At 51.0% G+C, this 20,529-nt stretch overlaps 1 protein-coding gene across 1 annotated transcript in view; it reads right to left on the minus strand.

The window, feature by feature from the left end:
• alk (ALK receptor tyrosine kinase) overlaps positions 1-20,529 on the minus strand; it is a 261,813-nt gene that overhangs the window by 112,087 nt on the left and 129,197 nt on the right. Inside the window, exon 3 of the mRNA XM_088908651.1 lies at positions 19,752-19,862. Within this exon, the coding sequence (XP_088764777.1) occupies positions 19,752-19,862 (111 nt within the window). The remainder of the gene's footprint in view (positions 1-19,751; positions 19,863-20,529) is intronic.

The raw sequence follows: 20,529 nt of genomic DNA on the forward strand, positions 1-20,529 counted from the left end.
TGTCTCCTTGTGTCTCAGGTATAGAGCCCCACTGTCTCCCAGTGTCTCAGGTATAGAGCCCCACTGTCTCCCAGTGTCTAGGGTATAGAGCCCCACTGTCTCCCAGTGTCTCCCAGTGTCTCAGGTATAGAGCCCCACTGTCTCCCAGTGTCTCCCAGAGTCTCGGGTATAGAGCCCCACTGTCTCCCAGTGTCTCCCAGTGTCTCAGGTATAGAGCCCCACTGTCTCCCAGTGTCTCGGGTATAGAGCCCCACTGTCTCCCAGTGTCTCCCAGTGTCTTGGGTATAGAGCCCCACTGTCTCCCAGTGTCTCCCAGTGTCTCAGGTATAGAGCCCCACTGTCTCCCAGTGTCTCGGGTATAGAGCCCCACTGTCTCCCAGTGTCTCCCAGTGTCTCAGGTATAGAGCCCCACTGTCTCCCAGTGTCTCGGGTATAGAGCCCCACTGTCTCCCAGTGTCTCCCAGTGTCTCGGGTATAGAGCTCCACTGTCTCCCAGTGTCTCGGGTATAGAGCCCCACTGTCTCCCAGTGTCTCCCAGTGTCTCGGGTATAGAGCCCCACTGTCTCCCAGTGTCTCCCAGTGTCTCGGGTATAGAGCCCCACTGTCTCCCAGTGTCTCGGGTATATACACCAGACACTGTGAGCTCCAGAGCTCCCTCCCATTCCTGCACTGTGCTTCACAGCCCACAGCCTCAGTCTGCGCTGGGGTCACTGTCCTCCCTCTCTGCCATTGCAGCCAGAGCCGCTGAGTGTTCATTCACTCTGTTACCACATCTGTGCCAGACTTAATTTACTGTACTCTCTGTGCTCCAGGGCAGCTGCACCATCTCATTTCAAGTGTCAGCACTTTCGGCACAGCCATGCAGGAGCACGCGGGGCTGGCAGGTGTGCCTGCATTTCCTTGGACTGCCCCCTTCGGATCGTCTCGGGGTGTGGCAGGCAGAGCTCGGATTGCAGGAGAGGAGGTGAGGCAGGAGGATGACGCACTGCTGGATAGGCCAGCGTTGCCAGCTGTGGGATGAAGAGGGGCACACGTTACAGCCCTCTGTTGCAGGAGGTCTCAGCCGGGCTCTCGGGTAAATCAAGCTAAAGGGGGCACCATTGGCATGAGGGTGGAGGGTTGCGGGTTCAAATGACAGGTTGGGCACAGCTGTGGTACCTACAGTATGAGTAAGGCACATAACTTGGATTGCTCCAGTAAAACAGCCAGCTGGATACTGTGGTATGTATTTCTGTTGGATAAAGCCTAATAAACAGATCATAAAAGAAAACATGAAGTTCTGTATCCTGGCTGTTGTTATTTCTTAAGTATGTGGTACATACTGTACTGAGACTTTACTGGTTTAGACTTTACTATCTCATTCCCGATAGCTGTAAATAGCAAGAGCCACAGCAACCCAAGACAGATTGTTTGGTTTCATGGATGATGATGATGATGATGATGATGATGTGCCCATTTAATGGTACCATTGAGAGAAAATGCTGACACTAATTACAGAGACAAGAAACAGATCCCTGCTCTCGCAGACTGCAAACTGATTTCCTTAACTAAATAAAGTCAGCAAGATGAGGCCCTGGCTCATTAAGCCCTCTGCTCTCCACTCCCTTGCTCACTTAAAAGATAAGTGTCACCTTGGAAAAACATAATCTTCCAGCATAGATCCATTAAGGAGGTCCTGGGCCTCTCACAGGTCATCATTACCTCATGCGATGGGCACTCCAGGAGCACAAATGTATCTGGGAAAGATGGGGCTGCAGCTGGCCTAGGACAGCTGGGAGACTGAAGACAACGCGTCTTCTCTTTCTCATCCCGCACTCAGGTACCATTTTCTCCTTCTCTGCCTTCTCCTTGCTCATTGAAAGCTCTGACAGCTGGTGACTTTAGAACATCTGCACTTCAAGACCGTTCACATACACTGCAAAAGTCATGCACATCTCAGACACTAGCAGGAGTCCCGATCTACAGTATGTCTGTTATTATTCCAATTTAGTCCTCTTATATTTCTGAGCAGAAATCAGTCACTGAAAGCCTCTGCAGGAGTTTTCTACTGCTATAGCCAGTGAATGTTATTGATGGAGCTGAGTTTGGCCAGAGGAACCCAGCTTGGGCGGTGCGGTGGCTCTGTGGCTAAGGATCTGTGCCTGTTGCTGGAAGGTTGCCAGTTCGTATCCCGCGGCCTGGCAAGGCCCTTAACCCCAGCTGCTCCAGGGACGCTGTATAAATGGCTGACCCTGCACTCTGACCCCAAGCTTCTCTCCCTGTCTGGGTGTCTGTGTGTCTCATGGAGAGTAAGCTGGGGTATGCGAAAAGTCAAATTCCTAATGCAAGAAATTGCATATGGCCAATAAAGTGATCTTATCTTATCTTTGGGATAGGAACTGGAGGAATCCAGACTGTCAGTTGATATAAAAATCTTGAGATTTGGTCTTTGGGTTACATTACACTGAGAGAGTTTACTCCTCATGCCTTCAGGCTGGACAATGAAGAGAGAAGGTAAACTGATGAGGGAGAACAGCTGAGCTTGACTGAGACCAACCTTGTCATGGAGCAAGCTCCTGGAGTAGGTCATTCATCACAGCCCAGTCTGATCTCCTTGATCACTACAGGAGCTCCTTCACACAGTCCAGTCAGATCTCCCTGATCACTGCAGGAGCTCCTCCTTCACACAGTCCAGTCAGATCTCCCTGATCACTGCAGGAGCTCCTCCATCACACAGTAAAGTCAGATCTCCCTGATCACTGCAGGAGCTCCTCCATCACACAGATCAGTTGGATCTCCCTGATCACTTCAGGAACTCGTCCATCACACAATCCAGTCTGATATCCCTGATCACTACAGGAGCTCCTCCATCACACAGATCAGTTGGATCTCCCTGATCACTTCAGGAACTCGTCCATCACACAATCCAGTCTGATATCCCTGATCAATACAGGAGCTCCTCCATCACACAGATCAGTCAGATCTCCCTGATCACTGCAGGAGCTCCTCCATCACACAGTCCAGTCAGATCTCCCTTATTGCTGAAGGAGTTCCTCTCCTCTTCTACATACTGTATCCACAATGCTGAAAGACCATATCTCTCAGGACTGACTGTACACTTAAAACTGTCTGTCTCACATTTCAGTAGAGTCGTCAGAGAGCCGAGTTCCCTAACCTTAAAAGACCAGATCTATCAGGACTGTGAGCTTGAAACTGTGACTCATCACAGAGCCGAGTCTCTGCGTACATAGGGAAAAACACTGAGAGATGGAATGGAGCAGAAGACCTTGGCCTTGTGTGCAGCAGTGTCCTGTTAGTGTACATCAATCATGCTGCCCCTCCTCTCCACACTGGTGGGATAGAAGGCCTTAGGTCTGACACCAGGTAACCAGCACCAGAGGTGCCCTGCCTGCTGTGATCTGCCAGTGGAGGTTTACTGAAAGTTGGCTCACTTTCTTCTGTTCTCATGGGTCCAGCGCTACCAGGAGCCCAGCGGGAGCGGAGGAGTGGCTCTCCAGGGCACCGTAGCCTCTGCCCCTCTCCGGCCAACGCTCAGACCCAGGCGGGGTTCGCCGAAAGGCTGGCGTCAGGAAGAGAAATGAAATAAATCCCGGAAAACAAGGAGCGAGGGATGAGATCGGGAAGACGTGCCAGCAGAGCTGACGAACAAACACAGGCTGCTCCCAGCCCATCTGTGAGTCACACAGAAAATGAGGACAAATGAGCCGTGTCAAACGGGCTTAACTAAACTTCGCTGCTGCCATTAATTCTCCTATTAAACGACGCAACAAGAGATGCTGCTCAAGAGGCGCGTTCCTGCACGGCCCTGTGTGTGTGTGTGTGTGTGTGTGTGTGTGTGTGTGTGTGTGTGTGTGTGTGTGTGTGTGTGTGTGTCGAAGTATCAGGCATCTCATCCAACCACATTCCAACCCTGTGAGGACCTGGCACACCTCTTAGACACAGAGGAGACAGAGAGACAGAGAGAGAGAGAGACAAGGAGAGAGAGACAGGAAGACAGGGAGAATAGAGAGACAGAGAGAACAGGGAGAGAGACAAGGAGACAAAAAACAGCACAGATCAAACAGCAATATCTCACACACACAAACACAACACAAACTGGAATGCTAAAGAACCCTAAACAGACAATACACACTAGCAGAATATTTGACCAAGATAAGAAACAGCAAACAGAAACAGACCCTGACGAAGTACAGGCTCAGTGACCACAGCCTGGCCATAGAAACTGGGCGACACAGGCAGACCTGGCTGCCCAGAGAGGACAGGCTGTGCTCCCACTGCCAGCGGGGAGAAATAGAGACAGAGGTGCACTTCCTACTGCACTGTGACAGATACTCTGGGATTAGAGAAACATTCTTCCCTAAATTCAGAAATCTAATCCCAGAGTTCCCACACCTGCCAGAATCACAGTGGGTCCCAATCCTACTGGAAGAGGAAGGAGGGAACTCAGTTGAATTGGCAGCCCACCCCAGCATGTGGGAGACAGGGGGAGACAGGGTTAGGTTAGTAGAAGTAAGGGTTAGGAGAAGGCACACAGTGTTTTCTATACCATTAGAAAGACGCTCTGCAACACAATTTCCCCCAAAAACCTGGCTCCAAATATTTGAAAGTGGAATCCAACCCATTGCTCTTTACAGCAGTGAAGTGTGGGGTCCACTCACAGACCAGGATTACACTAACTGGGACAAACACTCCATAGAAACTGCACCCAGAGGTCTGTATAAATATTCTCCATGTGCAGAGAAAACCTCCTAACAATGTGTCCAGGACGAATAACACCGATACCCACTACTAATCAGCATACAGAAGAGAGCAATCCAATGAGAAACAGTGACCAGCATCCCTCCCCCCACAAGGCCCTGCTGAGCCCAGAGAAGAGCCCCCTCAGCCAGCACTATCATCAACTATCAAGCGAGAGGTCACCTGGTCTCTGCAGCACTAGGGGAACAAGAGAGCACACAACACAATCTTGGACAGAACGGTCCACCGGTCCTGGGACCAGCCCCGCAGTGCTGGTCCCCACTTACGCAGCAGGGTGGGCTGGAGCTACTGGGGTAAAGCACCTCACTTAAATAGCAGCAGCAGGGACTCAAACCCACAACCCACCAGCTATGTGTCCAGAGACTCACGCCCTATCCTACACTGAAAACCCACCCATTCTTTGATGCTTCTTGCTGTGCAGAAATGACATAAGGCTGCATTTTGACCATATGGTCTCAGTGAAAAATCCCCTGCCACGTCTCAGTCATACGAACGAGAACGCTACAATCAGGAGGAGGACATTCAGCCCAACTAGCTCTTTTAGTAGGTAGTCGTCCATTGATCCAATGAGCTCGTCCAGCTGTCACTAGGGAAATGGCTGGGTAGCTTGTTCCACACTCCCACGACTCTTTGTGTAAAGAAGTGCCTCCTGTTCTGACTGGAGGATTTCATCCAGCTGTTTATTGAAAGCCAGGGTATCGGCTCCAACAACATGGCTGGGCAACCTTACTTCTACGGCCTGGGTGTGCCAGTCTCTCAGCCTTAATTCATTACCTTTATGATAAGACAGCTGTATCTTCTGCAATGCTCTGGCCATCACTTCATTGAGCTCTGCGGCGACGTGACTCTGTTGTAAAATCACTCGAGGATGGTGCACAGCGCCATCTCTAAACCTAACAGCCTGGCCTCCTCCACGAGAGCATCTCGGAACCAAACATTTGCCCCTTTCACCTTCCGCTATCATCCAGAAACACAAATACAGACGTGTGACACCTCATACATCAATCTGCTGCACCACAGCCCCTGCCCCTGCTCTCCAGGCAATTTCCAAGACATAAATAACACGCAATTGCATCTCAAGATAGGGAGCAGACTAGCGAGGAAGATCAGATTTGAAACGTTATCCAGCTGTAGCATAGCAACTGGTGCGGTGCATAGCTGCACAACAGTGCCATGCCCTTCGTTGTGTGTTTTGTAGGAGGGCTGTGCTGTGTGTTTGTAGGGGACTATGCTGTGTGTTTTGTAGGGGGGCTACGCTGTGTGTTTTGTAGGGGGGCTGCACTGTGTGTTTTGTAGGGAGGCTGTGCTGTGTGTTTTAGCTACGCTGTGTGTTTTGTAGGGGGGCTGTGCTGTGTGTTTTGTAGGGGGGCTACGCTGTGTGTTTGTAGGGGGCTACACTGTGTGTTTTGTAGGGGGGCTGTGCTGTGTGTTTTGTAGGGGGGCTGCGCTGTGCGTTTTGTAGGGGGCTGCACTGTGTGTTTTGTAGGGGGGCTACGCTGTGTGTTTTGTAGGGGGGCTGTGCTGTGTGTTTTGTAGGGGACTATGCTGTGTGTTTTGTAGGGGGGCTACGCTGTGTGTTTTGTAGGGGGGCTACGCTGTGTGTTTTGTAGGGGGCTGCGCTGTGTGTTTTGTAGGGGGGCTACGCTGTGTGTTTTAGCTACACTGTGTGTTTTGTAGGGGGGCTGTGCTGTGTGTTTTAGCTACGCTGTGTGTTTTGTAGGGGGGCTGTGCTGTGTGTTTTGTAGGGGGGCTACGCTGTGTGTTTGTAGGGGGGCTACACTGTGTGTTTTGTAGGGGGGCTGTGCTGTGTGTTTTGTAGGGGGGCTACACTGTGTGTTTTGTAGGGGGGCTACGCTGTGTGTTTTGTAGGGAGGCTGTGCTGTGTGTTTTAGCTACGCTGTGTGTTTTGTAGGGGGGCTGTGCTGTGTGTTTTGTAGGGGGGCTACGCTGTGTGTTTGTAGGGGGCTACACTGTGTGTTTTGTAGGGGGGCTGTGCTGTGTGTTTTGTAGGGGGGCTGCGCTGTGTGTTTTGTAGGGGGCTGCACTGTGTGTTTTGTAGGGGGGCTACGCTGTGTGTTTTGTAGGGGGGCTGTGCTGTGTGTTTTGTAGGGGACTATGCTGTGTGTTTTGTAGGGGGGCTACGCTGTGTGTTTTGTAGGGGGCTGCACTGTGTGTTTTGTAGGGGGGCTACGCTGTGTGTTTTGTAGGGGGGCTACGCTGTGTGTTTTAGCTACACTGTGTGTTTTGTAGGGGGGCTGTGCTGTGTGTTTTAGCTACGCTGTGTGTTTTGTAGGGGGGCTGTGCTGTGTGTTTTGTAGGGGGGCTACGCTGTGTGTTTGTAGGGGGGCTACACTGTGTGTTTTGTAGGGGGGCTGTGCTGTGTGTTTTGTAGGGGGGCTACACTGTGTGTTTTGTAGGGGGGCTACGCTGTGTGTTTTGTAGGGGGGCTGTGCTGTGTGTTTTGTAGGGGGGCTACACTGTGTGTTTTGTAGGGGGGCTGTGCTGTGTGTTTTGTAGGGGGGCTACGCTGTGTGTTTTGTAGGGGGGCTACGCTGTGTGGTTTGTAGGGGAGCTGTGCTGTGTGTTTTGTAGGGGGGCTACGCTGTGCGGTTTGTAGGGGGGCTACGCTGTGTGTTTTGTAGGGGGGCTACGCTGTGTGTTTTGTAGGGGAGCTGTGCTGTGTGTTTTGTAGGGGGGCTACGCTGTGTGGTTTGTAGGGGGGCTACGCTGTATTAAAAAGAAATGCCAAGATCTTGCTGCTTTGCTGGGAGCTCTGCTGCCTGGCCCTCCTGCAGACTCCAGGCTTTCTGCTGCGTTGGCCCAGAGCGGGGCAGTTGGGGTCACTCTGCTGGCAGCCTGAGGCAGCTTGTGTGTGTGGTGCTGTGTGTCGTGTGTGCCCTTCACTGGGCCTGTGGACAATGAGATGTCAACTGTCTGTCAGCCCCTGACACTGAGCACGCGAACCGGAGAACCAATCTGCCGTGTCAACACACACGCCTCGCTCTCCTCGCCGCGCCCAGCCAGCGCCAGACAGCAGCAGCGAGCCACGCTTTCTCTAATTGGACGCAGCGCAGGCAGCCCCTTAATTGCATTACGGCTAATCGGCTTTTTCACTAAACTCTCGAGCCGTTATTAATGCTGCCTGCTTTCTTTCCAAGCTTCAGAATGAAAGTGAGGCAGAGTGCAGGCCGAGGCATCTGCTTGCTGTCAAGTCTGGGCAATTACAAAGAGAGGCCCTGGCTGCAGGGTGTCTCCGTAGCAGAACAGCGCCCTCTGTCAGGCCGTGTAGAGAACTGCAAGGGCTTGTCTCCCTGACTGGGGCTGGCTGACAGTGCAGTTGGCAGGGGCCTGGCCAAGAGTGTTTTTCATCAATCAGGAGCTGGGGTTTTAACTCTCACAACTGGACTACAGGGCTCTGCAATCCATTCAGTCGTGAATTGACCCTTAATTGCTTTAATTAACCCAGGTGCTGCAGATTCCTTAACACTTCAATAATTAAGGATCAGCTGAAGCGAATGTCCTGGATCCTGGAGCCAAGACTGACCATCCCTGACTCCTGATATGTAGATTCACGCTCTGCTCACACAATCATTAAAAAAAAACCATGTTCTACGAGCTCCTGTTTGAAAGTCTGAAATGAAATTAAACTGTTTTTTTGACCAGAGCTTGACACAGAGACAATGCTGTTTGTACCTCACTGGAGGAATCAGTCTTCTATCCCTCCACACACCCATTAGCACTTTATCCAATACAGGGTTGCGAGGGAGCTGGAGCCCATTGGGCACAGGGCAGGGTACACCTTGGACAGGACACCAATCCATCACAGGGCAGGGTACACCTTGAGCAGGACACCAGTCCATCACAGGGCAGGGTACACCTTGGGCAGGACACCAATCCATCACAGGGCAGGGTACACCTTGGGCAGGACACCAGTCCATCACAGGGCAGGGTACACCTTGGACAGGACACCAGTCCATCACGGGGCAGACACATGGGTAATTTTCGCAGAGGCCAATTAACATATAAGTACTGTATGTCTTTTGACTATGGGAGGAAACAGGAGGAAAACATGGAACTCCACACAGATAACCCTCAGTTCTAGCCACTGTGCCACTCTCAAATCTACTAATTTCTTTAGCAGATGTTTTTATCCAAAGCAACTTACAGTACATTTGCACTCATTTCTACAGCTGTTTTTTTTTTACTGGAACTACTGGGGTGAAGAATTTGCCATCTGCTACAAGTTCAGCTGGAACTCGAACCCTGAACCCTGAGCGCAGCTCCACACTTGATATCTCTTTGTGTAAAGACGTACTGTACCTGTCAAATGCTCTCCTACATGGTTTCCAGACTGCCGCCACCCAGAGTTTCTAAAAGGGTGGGAGAGGGGGTGTGGACAGGTCTCATTAACGGCACTTTCACGCCGGGTGAGAAGGAGGTGTATTTCAGCAAAACGAAATAATGGATCTGAATACCTCTGTGACAATCAGAGGAGGAGAGGAGCCTATTTCAAACACTCATTCCATCTCAGTGACACGATATTCTGAAAGCCTCATAAATCGTCCTCATCACCATCAGTTTCTTCTTTTCTTCGCCAGCAGCGAGGACACGAAACGAGACAGGCCGGCTCCGCGCGCAGGTCCGTGTCCTCCGAGAGCTCATTACTCGCCCTTCCCCGGCTGACGCGCGGGCGTCTCGCGCGGGTGTCGGGGAGAGTGCAGCCGCGCGGCGCATGCCCCCGCGCGCTCGCGGAGAGCGTCTGAAGGAGGCCGAGCTGCGACCGTGCGCCCCCAGCCTGCGGTAATTAACTGTGCTGTGCCGCGCCTGGTAATTTATTGGAAAAACACACAGAACCTCATAAAAAGTGATGAGTTCTGCTTTATGCCGTTTCGCCCCGCTGATCCGGTTTAATTGGCTGGCTTTGTTCATTAGGAGGAAGAGGAATTTGATTAGGGTGGTATCAATAATCTTACAGTGTCGTGCGAGGAGGACAAGTGGCTGCACATCGCAGCTGTGATTAATTGGTACCTGTGGGGAAGACTTCCTCCCCGCCTGGGTGGAAACTGAGGAGCAGGACACACCTGGACTGTCCTCTCTGACCAGCAGTGACCGCAGCTCTCTGCTCTGACACCTCTTACAAGATCTATCCACTCTGCGCTGGTGTACATATGTACCCCCTCTGCGCTGGTGTACAGATGTATCTACTCTGCGCTGGTGTACAGATGTATCCCTTCTGCGCTGGTGTACAGATTTATCTGCTCTGCGCTGGTGTACAGATGTATCCCTTCTGCGCTGGTGTACAGGTGTATCCGCTCTGCGCTGGTGTACAGGTGTATCCGCTCTGCGCTGGCGTACAGATCTATCCCTTCTGCGCTGGCGTACAGATCTATCCCTTCTGCGCTGGTGTACAGGTGTATCCGCTCTGCGCTGGTGTATAGATCAATCCGCTCTGCGCTGGTGTACAGATCTATCTGCTCTGCGCTGGTGTACAGATGTATCCGCTCTGCGCTGGTGTACAGATGTATCCGCTCTGCGCTGGTGTACAGATCTATCTGTACCTGTTCTCTGGCCGTGCTGTGGTCGGGGAAGTGCACGGGTCCTCGCTTCTCGCTAGCTCCGTGTCACCTGGCACCTGGATCTCCCACCTGCCCATCATGAGCTCACCCACACCTCTCCACACAGCACCTTCGCAGTCTCAGCGAACAAGCCAGTGCCTTCTCGTCTGTGACTGACGTGCTCAACAGGGTTAACCGCACCGCTTCACGAAACGAACACACAGGTCTCACACAGAGGAAAAATAGAACGTTACCACTCCAAACTCACCAGAAAAGATCATTTGAGACCATTTTAAATCGAACTGTATTCAATTGGTTATTTTACTGACCCAAATCAAATGTATTTTCCTTTACAGTATGTTCTCTCTTAATGTGTGAACAGGTACTGTTTTAGCTATGTAGTAGGGTTTTTTTCTGTATTTCTCTGTGGCAAGAAAATAGAGCTTTTAAAAAACGACCACCTTCATGCATGTTGCCGAGCAGCCATTGGCGGGTGACGGACGGAGCTGTGCTTGGACTGGCCTCAGTGCATCATGTCTGTACCCCTGTGGTGTCTCCGTCACCCAGCTGCGCTGTCGCTTTCTCACGGCGGCACGCCGCTGCCAGCAGGAAAGAACAAATGTCGCGCCTATCTAGTAATGAAGCGAAAAGCCTCTCGTTATTACGAGACAGTACATTATCGCGTACGTCATGTGATAAGCGCGCGATAGCACCGTTGTCAGACAATACCCACATTATCTTTAGCTGACGTGCAGTTGTGAGCAGTGGAATCGAGTGCACAGGACACTCTTTTCTTGTTTGAGATGAAGTGGGAGTGTGCTCGTGGCTGTAACGACTGTGCTCACCTGAGGTGAATTTGTAATTGTCATTTGTAATTCTGAATAAACCCCAGTCGACAGGCCGAGGACATTGAGCAGCCCAGGCTGCTGTCGCGCAGTGCCGGATTTCCCATCAGGCACTGGGCCTACGACACGGACATTGAGTCTGCATACTCAAAGTACGTTTCTTTCTTCTTAAGTCAATGCATAATAATAAAAAAAATAGTGCTTCTTTCAGAACTGGAGTTTAACAGTGCCTAGGGCCTACGACACTGTTAGGGCCTACGAAGGAGGGAAACACTAGCGACTAACGAAAAACCAGCTGGAACAACGCGCTTGCGATCGCCTCCAGGTGCTGCAAATCAACAATCACACGCTGTCTAGCGGCTGTTGTAGAACTAGAAGTATCGAAGGGATGGTCGCTCGACTTGCTCCATCAATCACGTGGGTAAGCATGAGAATAGTTTAACGTGCATCGTGTCAATCGACATCATTCACCAGGCGTTTACCCCTGTTTTGCACATTTCAGAGTGAAAGTGCCTAGGGCCTGCGGACACCAAACTAGACTCACAGATCCAGCTGAGCTCTCGGTAGCTTCTAGGTGCTGTCATTGTAAATAGGTTGTCCATACACTCACATGATCGTTGGTATCTCGTTAGTATGAGATTGTTTACCATCTTGGAACAACGGGATAATCTGCACCAAATGTCGAGATATACATGATTTTTTTTTCCTTGAGAGTGTAACACATACGGCGGATATTGCGGGTTGTGAGAGCCGGCTTACCAGCGCGGTGACGTCACCGCCCTTCCCTGTGATAGCAGGACCACAGCCCCCGGGCTGGGGGGTGATCTCCCTTTAGCTCAAGCAGCGAGGGCGCATACCCACGTTACACCGCGTTACAAGAGCAACAGTGCGCTTTGCACCATCCCGTTAATCACTTTCAGGATTTTCACGACCACGAGTCCGAGGAGCTGGAGAGAGAGAGAGACTTGCCGAAACTTGTCTCTGTTTCGCGGCGCACTTCAAAGCTGCTCGCGAGCGCCCGGAGCCAGCAATCGCGTGAGCGCCTGTCGGCCGGAGGAGGATCGAGGGACCGGGGCCTCGGGGGGAGACGCGTTTCCGCCTGTCCTGCCACCGTGTTCAACACAGCTGTCTCTCTCCTCCCGTCTGCTTTCGTGCGGAGACCGATATCTTCACATTGACACTGCTCAGTTCTTTCCAGGTACACCCCCTGCCTAACGCCAATAAATATGTGCACTTCTGTTGCTTATCATGAAATGCGTTTGCTTCTTGAACAGAGAGCACAGTAAATTAATAACTCCAGAAACAAATTAATCAACTGTGTGCTGCTGGATTACTTTTCTACGGTTATACATTACATTTGCTAAGTGATAAATTCCTTAAGGGAAAATAAAGACATGAGCAATACAGGCTGCAGGACAGGTGCGCTGTGTGCCGGAGAGAGGCTGCGAGTGGGGAGCAACCTTATGTAATTAGATACCAACCCATTCAGAGCCTTAAAAACAGGAGTAAGATTTTTGGTTTTGCTTTGAATTCCACAAGGGACTTTTGTGGAGAAGTTATGACTGCAGCATTATGCCCACAAGACTTAATTATTATTATTAGAATTTGGACTGCTAACTTCTGAACATACTGCATCACAAATTCTTTACATCCAGGAATGGAACCACTTCATCCACCACAGCACCATCCTGCACCAGCAGCCCCACCTGGAGACACACAGCACCATCCTGCACCAGCAGCCCCACCTGGAGACACACAGCACCATCCTGTACCAGCAGCCCCACCTGGAGACACACAGCACCATCCTGCACCAGCAGCCCCACCTGGAGACACACAGCACCATTCTGTACCAGCAGCCCCACCTGGAGACACACAGCACCATTCTGCACCAGCAGCCCCACCTGGAGACACACAGCACCATTCTGCACCAGCAGCCCCACCTGGAGACACACAGCACCATTCTGTACCAGCAGCCCCACCTGGAGACACACAGCACCATTCTGCACCAGCAGCCCCACTGGAGACACACAGCACCATTCTGTACCAGCAGCCCCACCTGGAGACACACAGCACCATTCTGCACCAGCAGCCCCACCTGGAGACACACAGCACCATTCTGCACCAGCAGCCCCACTGGAGACACACAGCACCATTCTGTACCAGCAGCCCCACTGGAGACACACAGCACCATTCTGTACCAGCAGCCCCACTGGAGACACACAGCACCATTCTGCACCAGCAGCCCCACTGGAGACACACAGCACCATTCTGCACCAGCAGCCCCACCTGGAGACACACAGCACCATTCTGTACCAGCAGCCCCACTGGAGACACACAGCACCATTCTGTACCAGCAGCCCCACCTGGAGACACACAGCACCATTCTGCACCAGCAGCCCCACCTGGAGACACACAGCACCATTCTGCACCAGCAGCCCCACCTGGAGACACACAGCACCATTCTGCACCAGCAGCCCCACCTGGAGACACACAGCACCATTCTGCACCAGCAGCCCCACTGGAGACACACAGCACCATTCTGTACCAGCAGCCCCACCTGGAGACACACAGCACCATCCTGCACCAGCAGCCCCACCTGGAGACACACAGCACCATCCTGTACCAGCAGCCCCACCTGGAGACACACAGCACCATCCTGCACCAGCAGCCCCACCTGGAGACACACAGCACCATTCTGTACCAGCAGCCCCACCTGGAGACACACAGCACCATTCTGCACCAGCAGCCCCACCTGGAGACACACAGCACCATTCTGCACCAGCAGCCCCACCTGGAGACACACAGCACCATCCTGTACCAGCAGCCCCACCTGGAGACACACAGCACCATCCTGCACCAGCAGCCCCACTGGAGACACACAGCACCATTCTGTACCAGCAGCCCCACCTGGAGACACACAGCACCATTCTGTACCAGCAGCCCCACCTGGAGACACACAGCACCATTCTGTACCAGCAGCCCCACCTGGAGACACACAGCACCATTCTGCACCAGCAGCCCCACCTGGAGACATACAGCACCATTCTGTACCAGCAGCCCCACCTGGAGACACACAGCACCATTCTGCACCAGCAGCCCCACTGGAGACACACAGCACCATTCTGTACCAGCAGCCCCACTGGAGACACACAGCACCATTCTGTACCAGCAGCCCCACCTGGAGACACACAGCACCATTCTGTACCAGCAGCCCCACCTGGAGACACACAGCACCATTCTGCACCAGCAGCCCCACCTGGAGACACACAGCACCATTCTGCACCAGCAGCCCCACCTGGAGACACACAGCACCATTCTGCACCAACAGCCCCACTGGAGACACACAGCACCATTCTGCACCAGCAGCCCCACTGGAGACACACAGCACCATTCTGCACCAGCAGCCCCACCTGGAGACACACAGCACCATTCTGCACCAGCAGCCCCACCTGGAGACACACAGCAGCCCCACTGCACACAGGTCAGGGGAGGAGACAGAAACTGCTGCACCATCTGAATTGACGGGGAACTTTAGGATTTGCCAGATTTTTCAAGACCACAGTGAGATTTAGCCAGGACACTGTGATTCATCCAAAGGTTCCTCCAAAGGACAGGATCTCTTAGAGTACAGTGTCCCCTTTCCCCAGTGGTTTGGACAGTCTGGTCCTGAGGAAAGAGCGCCTCCTACTGACCTAGCAACAGCACAAACTAGAAACACCAACAAGGACCAGCAGCAACCACAGCATGTGGATGTCTCCCTGCAGCCTGATACGTACAATAAGACCAGAGCGTCATGTGGGCGATATTCCAAGGGCAGAAGAAAGACCGCTCAACAGCATTATGTTCTTTAAAAGCCAGATATGGATCAAAAAGAACACAGAGAGTTTTTGAACATGAACAAACCTCAGTTTTGTCAGCTACTAGTTTGCGCTTTTTGCATTTGCGAAGATCTGTAAAGAACAAGCCAGCACTACCTCAGTCTTATCAAGGGTGAGGGACTTTCTGATGCATCACCTTCCTAATGTCTCTGGAAAAGGCCACAGCTCTGATCTGGGCACTCTGATCTTTCAGATATTTATACCATGGCAATTCGCATTTTCCAGCTCTCTCCTGCTGTGGTGGAAAATCCTTTGCTGGTTGTTTTTCCTGGAGAAAGTATCTGGAGGTCACTCTCAGGTTTTCCTGTAGAAATCCCTGATTTCTAATGTAGGAAATGTAGAAATTTCCTGATTTTCCTGTAGAAATATCTGGGGGTCTCTGCCAGGAATGTGATTTTCCTGTAGAAGTATCTGGGAGTCTCTCTCAGGAATGTGATTTTCCTGTAGAAGTATCTGGGAGTCTCTCTCAGGAATGCGATTTTCCTATAGAAGTATCTAGGAGTCTCTGTCAGGAATGTGATTTTCCTGTAGAAGCATCTGGGAGTCTCTGTCAGAAATGTGATTTTCCAGTAGAAGTATCTGGGAGTCTCTCTCAGGAATGTGATTTTACTGTAGAAATATCTGGGAGTCTCTGGTAGGAACAACAAGTTGAGGTCATATGTGTTCCTCTGTGAGAATAAAACAGACATTCTCCATTTTGTGTCAGTGTATGTGGTATAAATGAATTTTAAATAAATGGATTTTCTGTGACGGATGTGTATACATTCCATAAGCAGATAAATTATTCTCTTCCTACAGGCTATTTAAAAAATGCAAATGTATTAATTTGGTGCAGGTTCTGAAGTGCCTTGCCAGCATGCCAGCGCTAGGAATTAATTTGTGCTATTATCTACCTCTCCCAGCTGAGATCTGAACTGGGAGCCCTGTGGCCCAAGTAATACGTCTTCTAAAGAGGAGAGTGTTCCTAGTATTTCAACACCATGGACAACCACAGCAGATCCCCTCCGCCGCGGGGCAATTCGGAGCAGGAAAGAGCTGAGGGGAGACGCCACAGTGGGCAGCTCAGGGGTGACCCCAGCCAGGGGTCAGGGGTGGCAGCAGGTGCCCCCTCATCGGGAGGAATTTGCACAGAGGAGTCTCTGAGGGTGGTGTTTTTACAGCGACTGAACAGCAGATCCAGACCGAAAGGGAAAAAACTAAGAAATACAAGCACCTCTCTATACAGAGGGGTGTGGGAGTATGGGATGAGCTGCCAAGCCGTGATGAGATCCTGGAATATATTAGCTACCAGGTGAGCTGAAGGGCCTCCTCGCTTTCGTGACCTCTCTATCGTGTTCTCAGCCACATGAGATAACCGTGGAAGAGACTCTTACACTCCCAGCTGCTGTGGTTTCAAGACAATGATTGTGAAATCAAGGTCAGATTCTAGTCCCTGTGGAAGTTCACGGCCTGGGAAGTCTGTCAGGATATCAAGGAGCTCTCTCGTTTCTAACCTTTCTTTACGCTCTTATGTTGCAGAAATGTATCTGTGCAAAACCATGGACCTGCAAGAGACAGAAAACTGAAAGAGGCCAGCCTCAGACACCAGGCCCACTCCTACGTCTTATCGGCGCCTGCTGTGTAAGAGCTGGCTTGTGCTCTTAGCCAGTGAGCCAGCCACGGTCTCAACACTCTCCTTCTGGCTGAAGGTCAGAAATTAGTCCCAGAGGAGACTCCTTGATTGTGTACCTGTCAGGAAAATAGAATTCGGACCTGCCTGGCCCCTGTGTCTTCTTACATACAACTCCTCGGCTATCACGGTGCTGCCTTTAGCCAAGAAGTGTTCAAGAGTCCCTAAAAACACGGACTCACTTTTCTAGAAGTTAGACTCTCATGCTGTTTTTCGGTAGGTTCGGTACATCTGGGTTTCATGAAATTCCTGCTCTAATCTCCTTTTCCGAATTTTACACATGGAAATTCCTGTTGAACTATCTCCTTGGTAGAGTGCTCTTGCCTCTGTTCTTGGTAGAGTTTCTGAGAGTCTCCAGTGAGTTCAGTGAGGAAGAATTTTAGCATTTACCTTTTAAGTGTACAAAAATAGTAACTATTTGTTCTTGCTAATATGCGTTTCCTGCCTAAGTGATGGTAAGAAAGAATAAATTGCAGGCACATTATCTGATCTTTTTGATGCTAATTTTATAACTGCAGAATGTGTGGCTAAATTTCACACTTTCTATTTGTAGTGTATACTTCCTTTTCACCAAATAAAAGGTGAATTTTCATTTCTTAAGAATAAAGTGGCCAGTTACCAGTATTTGTAAAGAAGACAACTCCTGATATGGAAATTTAGAATGAGCTATGTCACCCTGAACCTGCTGTATAAAGCCCATTAGCTTCGACATCTCCATTCACAGGCTGCTCTCATATCTGCATGACTGTATCCTCTCCATGCGCAGGAATAAAGGACTCGGCTGAACCACCCCGAACCCGAGTGAAGAGTTTTCTTCCACAGTTTCTCCAGTGAGTTCAGGCAGACATGCAGCTCTCTCGTACAGCTACGTTGCAACAAAAGTAACGCACAGTTAATTGAGCTCAATGCCAATCAGGATCAGAAAGACTGCAGTGGGACTGTGTTCCTAAAGCTCCAGTGTCCCAGTGACTGGAGTGCAGAGAGTGAAGAGCCAGGGTGTGTGAGAGTGTCTCTGGGGAAGGAGTGTGTGAGGAGAGCTGAGGGAGAGTGTGAAGAGTCACTCCTGTGGTGAGAGCTGTGCTCACTCCCCTCACTCCTCCTTCACACACTCTTCTCTGTTCCCTCCTTTCAGGGGAAGATCCCCATTCAGGGAAATGGCTCCTTGTGTCTGAGAGTTCCTGCACAGCAGCCACTGGAAACACAGCTGAGAGAAATGGGCCTCAGTCTATCTCCTCCTCTCTTTCAGGTTCTCTAAGAGGACATTTGGTACACAGAGGACTGCACGCAGAAAATCACCTTAATCCTGCTGGATCTGTGTCTGCAAGGAGCAGAGTGGGAGACACAGACAGGAGAGAAGGTCTTGGAAACACTGCAGTCAGTTCTGAGTTTTTATCTTTTAATGAGGCAGTGTGATTTCCTGCTGGATCTGTATTCCCCTGTGAAGGACTATGAGTCTCAAACAGGCAGGAATGTTCTCCCAGCACTCCGGACAGTTTTCCTGCTCCAGTGTAGAGAACAGCAGCAAAGTCTTAGTCCTGGATTCCTGCTCATCACCGCTGCACAGTGAGACCTCAAGACACCCCCATGGCACAGCGCAGCACTCCGGCCAGTTAGCGCCGGGCGCTGCTCTCTGCTCTCATCAATCCTGTCCAAGCGAGGTGGATGAAAGGAAATTAGCGGAGGATTTGTAGACTTCCTCTCGAAGTGGTCTGAACTGCACCTGAAGAGCTTGTCATTCACAGAGCCACTCTGGGACCTGCCTGGGTAATGAGTCTTTGTTTTTCAGGGGGCAGAGATAAATGAAACGCTCAGCCAGGCGCTTATGGGATTAAATCGGTGTTAGTGTGAGCAGCGCGGCTTGCCCTGGCTCTTTGACATACGGCTGCCTGAGCTGAAATTAAAAACAGGGGGAAGAAAAAGCTGCAGGCGACGAACCTCAGAGCCTCCAGAAGAAAAGAGGGGTGAAGTTGGGGTTCCCCTGGTCTCCTCAGCCCACCTAACTCACCCCGTCTCTTGGGGGGGGGGGGGGTCCCCTCAATAATGTCACGTTACTGATGTCGAGCCGGGACAGTTCATTCCTGAAAAACACCTAATCCCATCCAAACGGCCTCTCCCGTCTCGGAGTCCCAGTGTAGAGCTAAACCAAACTGAAATCAAGCGAGTCTCACAAAAAACGCCCCTCACTCCAAAGCAGCCAGCAACGGGACAGGGACCCATTCAGGCAGGAACCACACGAGCCCTGGAGCAGACGAGAGGGATCACTGGCCCAGTCAGCACAGGAAGGGCTGCCTCCTCTCAACTGTAACCTTCTTATCTTCATAACATCTTCATACCTGCTTTGATTTTCACGCCTCTTTCTCCTGAGGTGCAGTATTCATGCTAACTCCAACATGTTCTGCCCCAAGTATGAGAAAAATCAGGGCATGCTGATTAGGAATCCTTTCTCCTTCGCCAAAGGGTACAGAGTAACAGCTGCCCCCCCCTCCCCCGTGCCTCACGAAACACAGCCCAGCGTCCCCGGGTCTGCAGACCCAGCTGATCACACACACCCAGTAAGGTCCGCTCTGCCAGCTCTATCTGCCTGTTTGCATGGATGATGGATAAAATATTAAACAGACAGAAATTAATCATCACACAGAAAGCTGGGAATGAGTGATGTTTCTGTCACTTAGATTTGACGCTTACTTGATCTCGGGGGAAAAAAAACACAAGGAATATCTACACACCCCAGAAACTGTTCTGATTTCTGGATTTATCCTGAGGCCGAGCAGTGGTGGTGTCCCAAGAGACCAGATCTTGGGAGCAGACATAAGACATATTCAGTCACACTGACATATTCATATCTGATCTGATGACATCACTCAGCTCATATCCGATCTGATGACATCACTCAACTCATATCAGGTCCGATGACATCACTGGCTGGTTTTGACCCTATCTGGCCCCACAATAACAGCATTTTCACAATCACGGCACTAACAACGTCTGGGTGCCAAGGCTCCTACGCGTCTTCCCTCCATCGCCGCTGGCGTTGCCCCTTTCTTACCTTCCTCCCAGCCTCCCCAGTCACTCCAGAGACCCTGCACCTGTGTGATGCTCCAGCTGAACTCTGGGTAGTCCTCCTGGGCACAGGGCCGCCGGTCAGGGCAGCGGAGCTCTGGACAGAAACAAAGCACACAGTCACAGTTACACACAGCCTCTACACTGACATTTACATCTGCCTGGCATTTAATCTGTAATGTGACATTTTCCCTAAGAGTTTATGTTGTTACGATATCACCAGGAATGTGACTGATTTCTCTCCCAGGATGTGAAGTATTTTTAGGACTAAAAGCACTATATAAATGAAATAATAATAATAAAGCTGTCTGACTTGTCAAACCTGTGGAGTCAAACCCAGAACCCAGTAGTTCCGACTTCCTTTTAATAATCAATAATAATAATTGCTTACACTTATATAGCGCTTTTCTGGATGCTCCACTCAAAGCACTTTACAGGTAATGGGGACTCCCCTCCACCTATGTGCAGCATCCACCTGGAGAACAGAGTAATGAAGCTAATTCATAGATGGGGATTATTAGGAGGCCATGATTGGTAAAGGCCAGGGAGACATTTGACCAGGACGCCAGGGTTACACCCCTACTCTTTTTGAGAAACACCCTGGGATTTTTAATGACCACAGAGAGTCAGGACCTCGGTTTTACATCTCATCCGAAGGACGGCACCTGTTTACAGTATAGTGTCCCCGTCACTATACTGGGGCATTAGGACCCACATGGACCGCAGGGTGAGCGCCCCCTGCTGGCCCACTAACACCTCTTCCA

Source organism: Atractosteus spatula, chromosome 2 (genome assembly GCF_055471065.1).
Source record: "Atractosteus spatula isolate fAtrSpa1 chromosome 2, fAtrSpa1.hap1, whole genome shotgun sequence".
Classification (NCBI taxonomy): Eukaryota; Metazoa; Chordata; class Actinopteri; order Semionotiformes; family Lepisosteidae; genus Atractosteus; species Atractosteus spatula.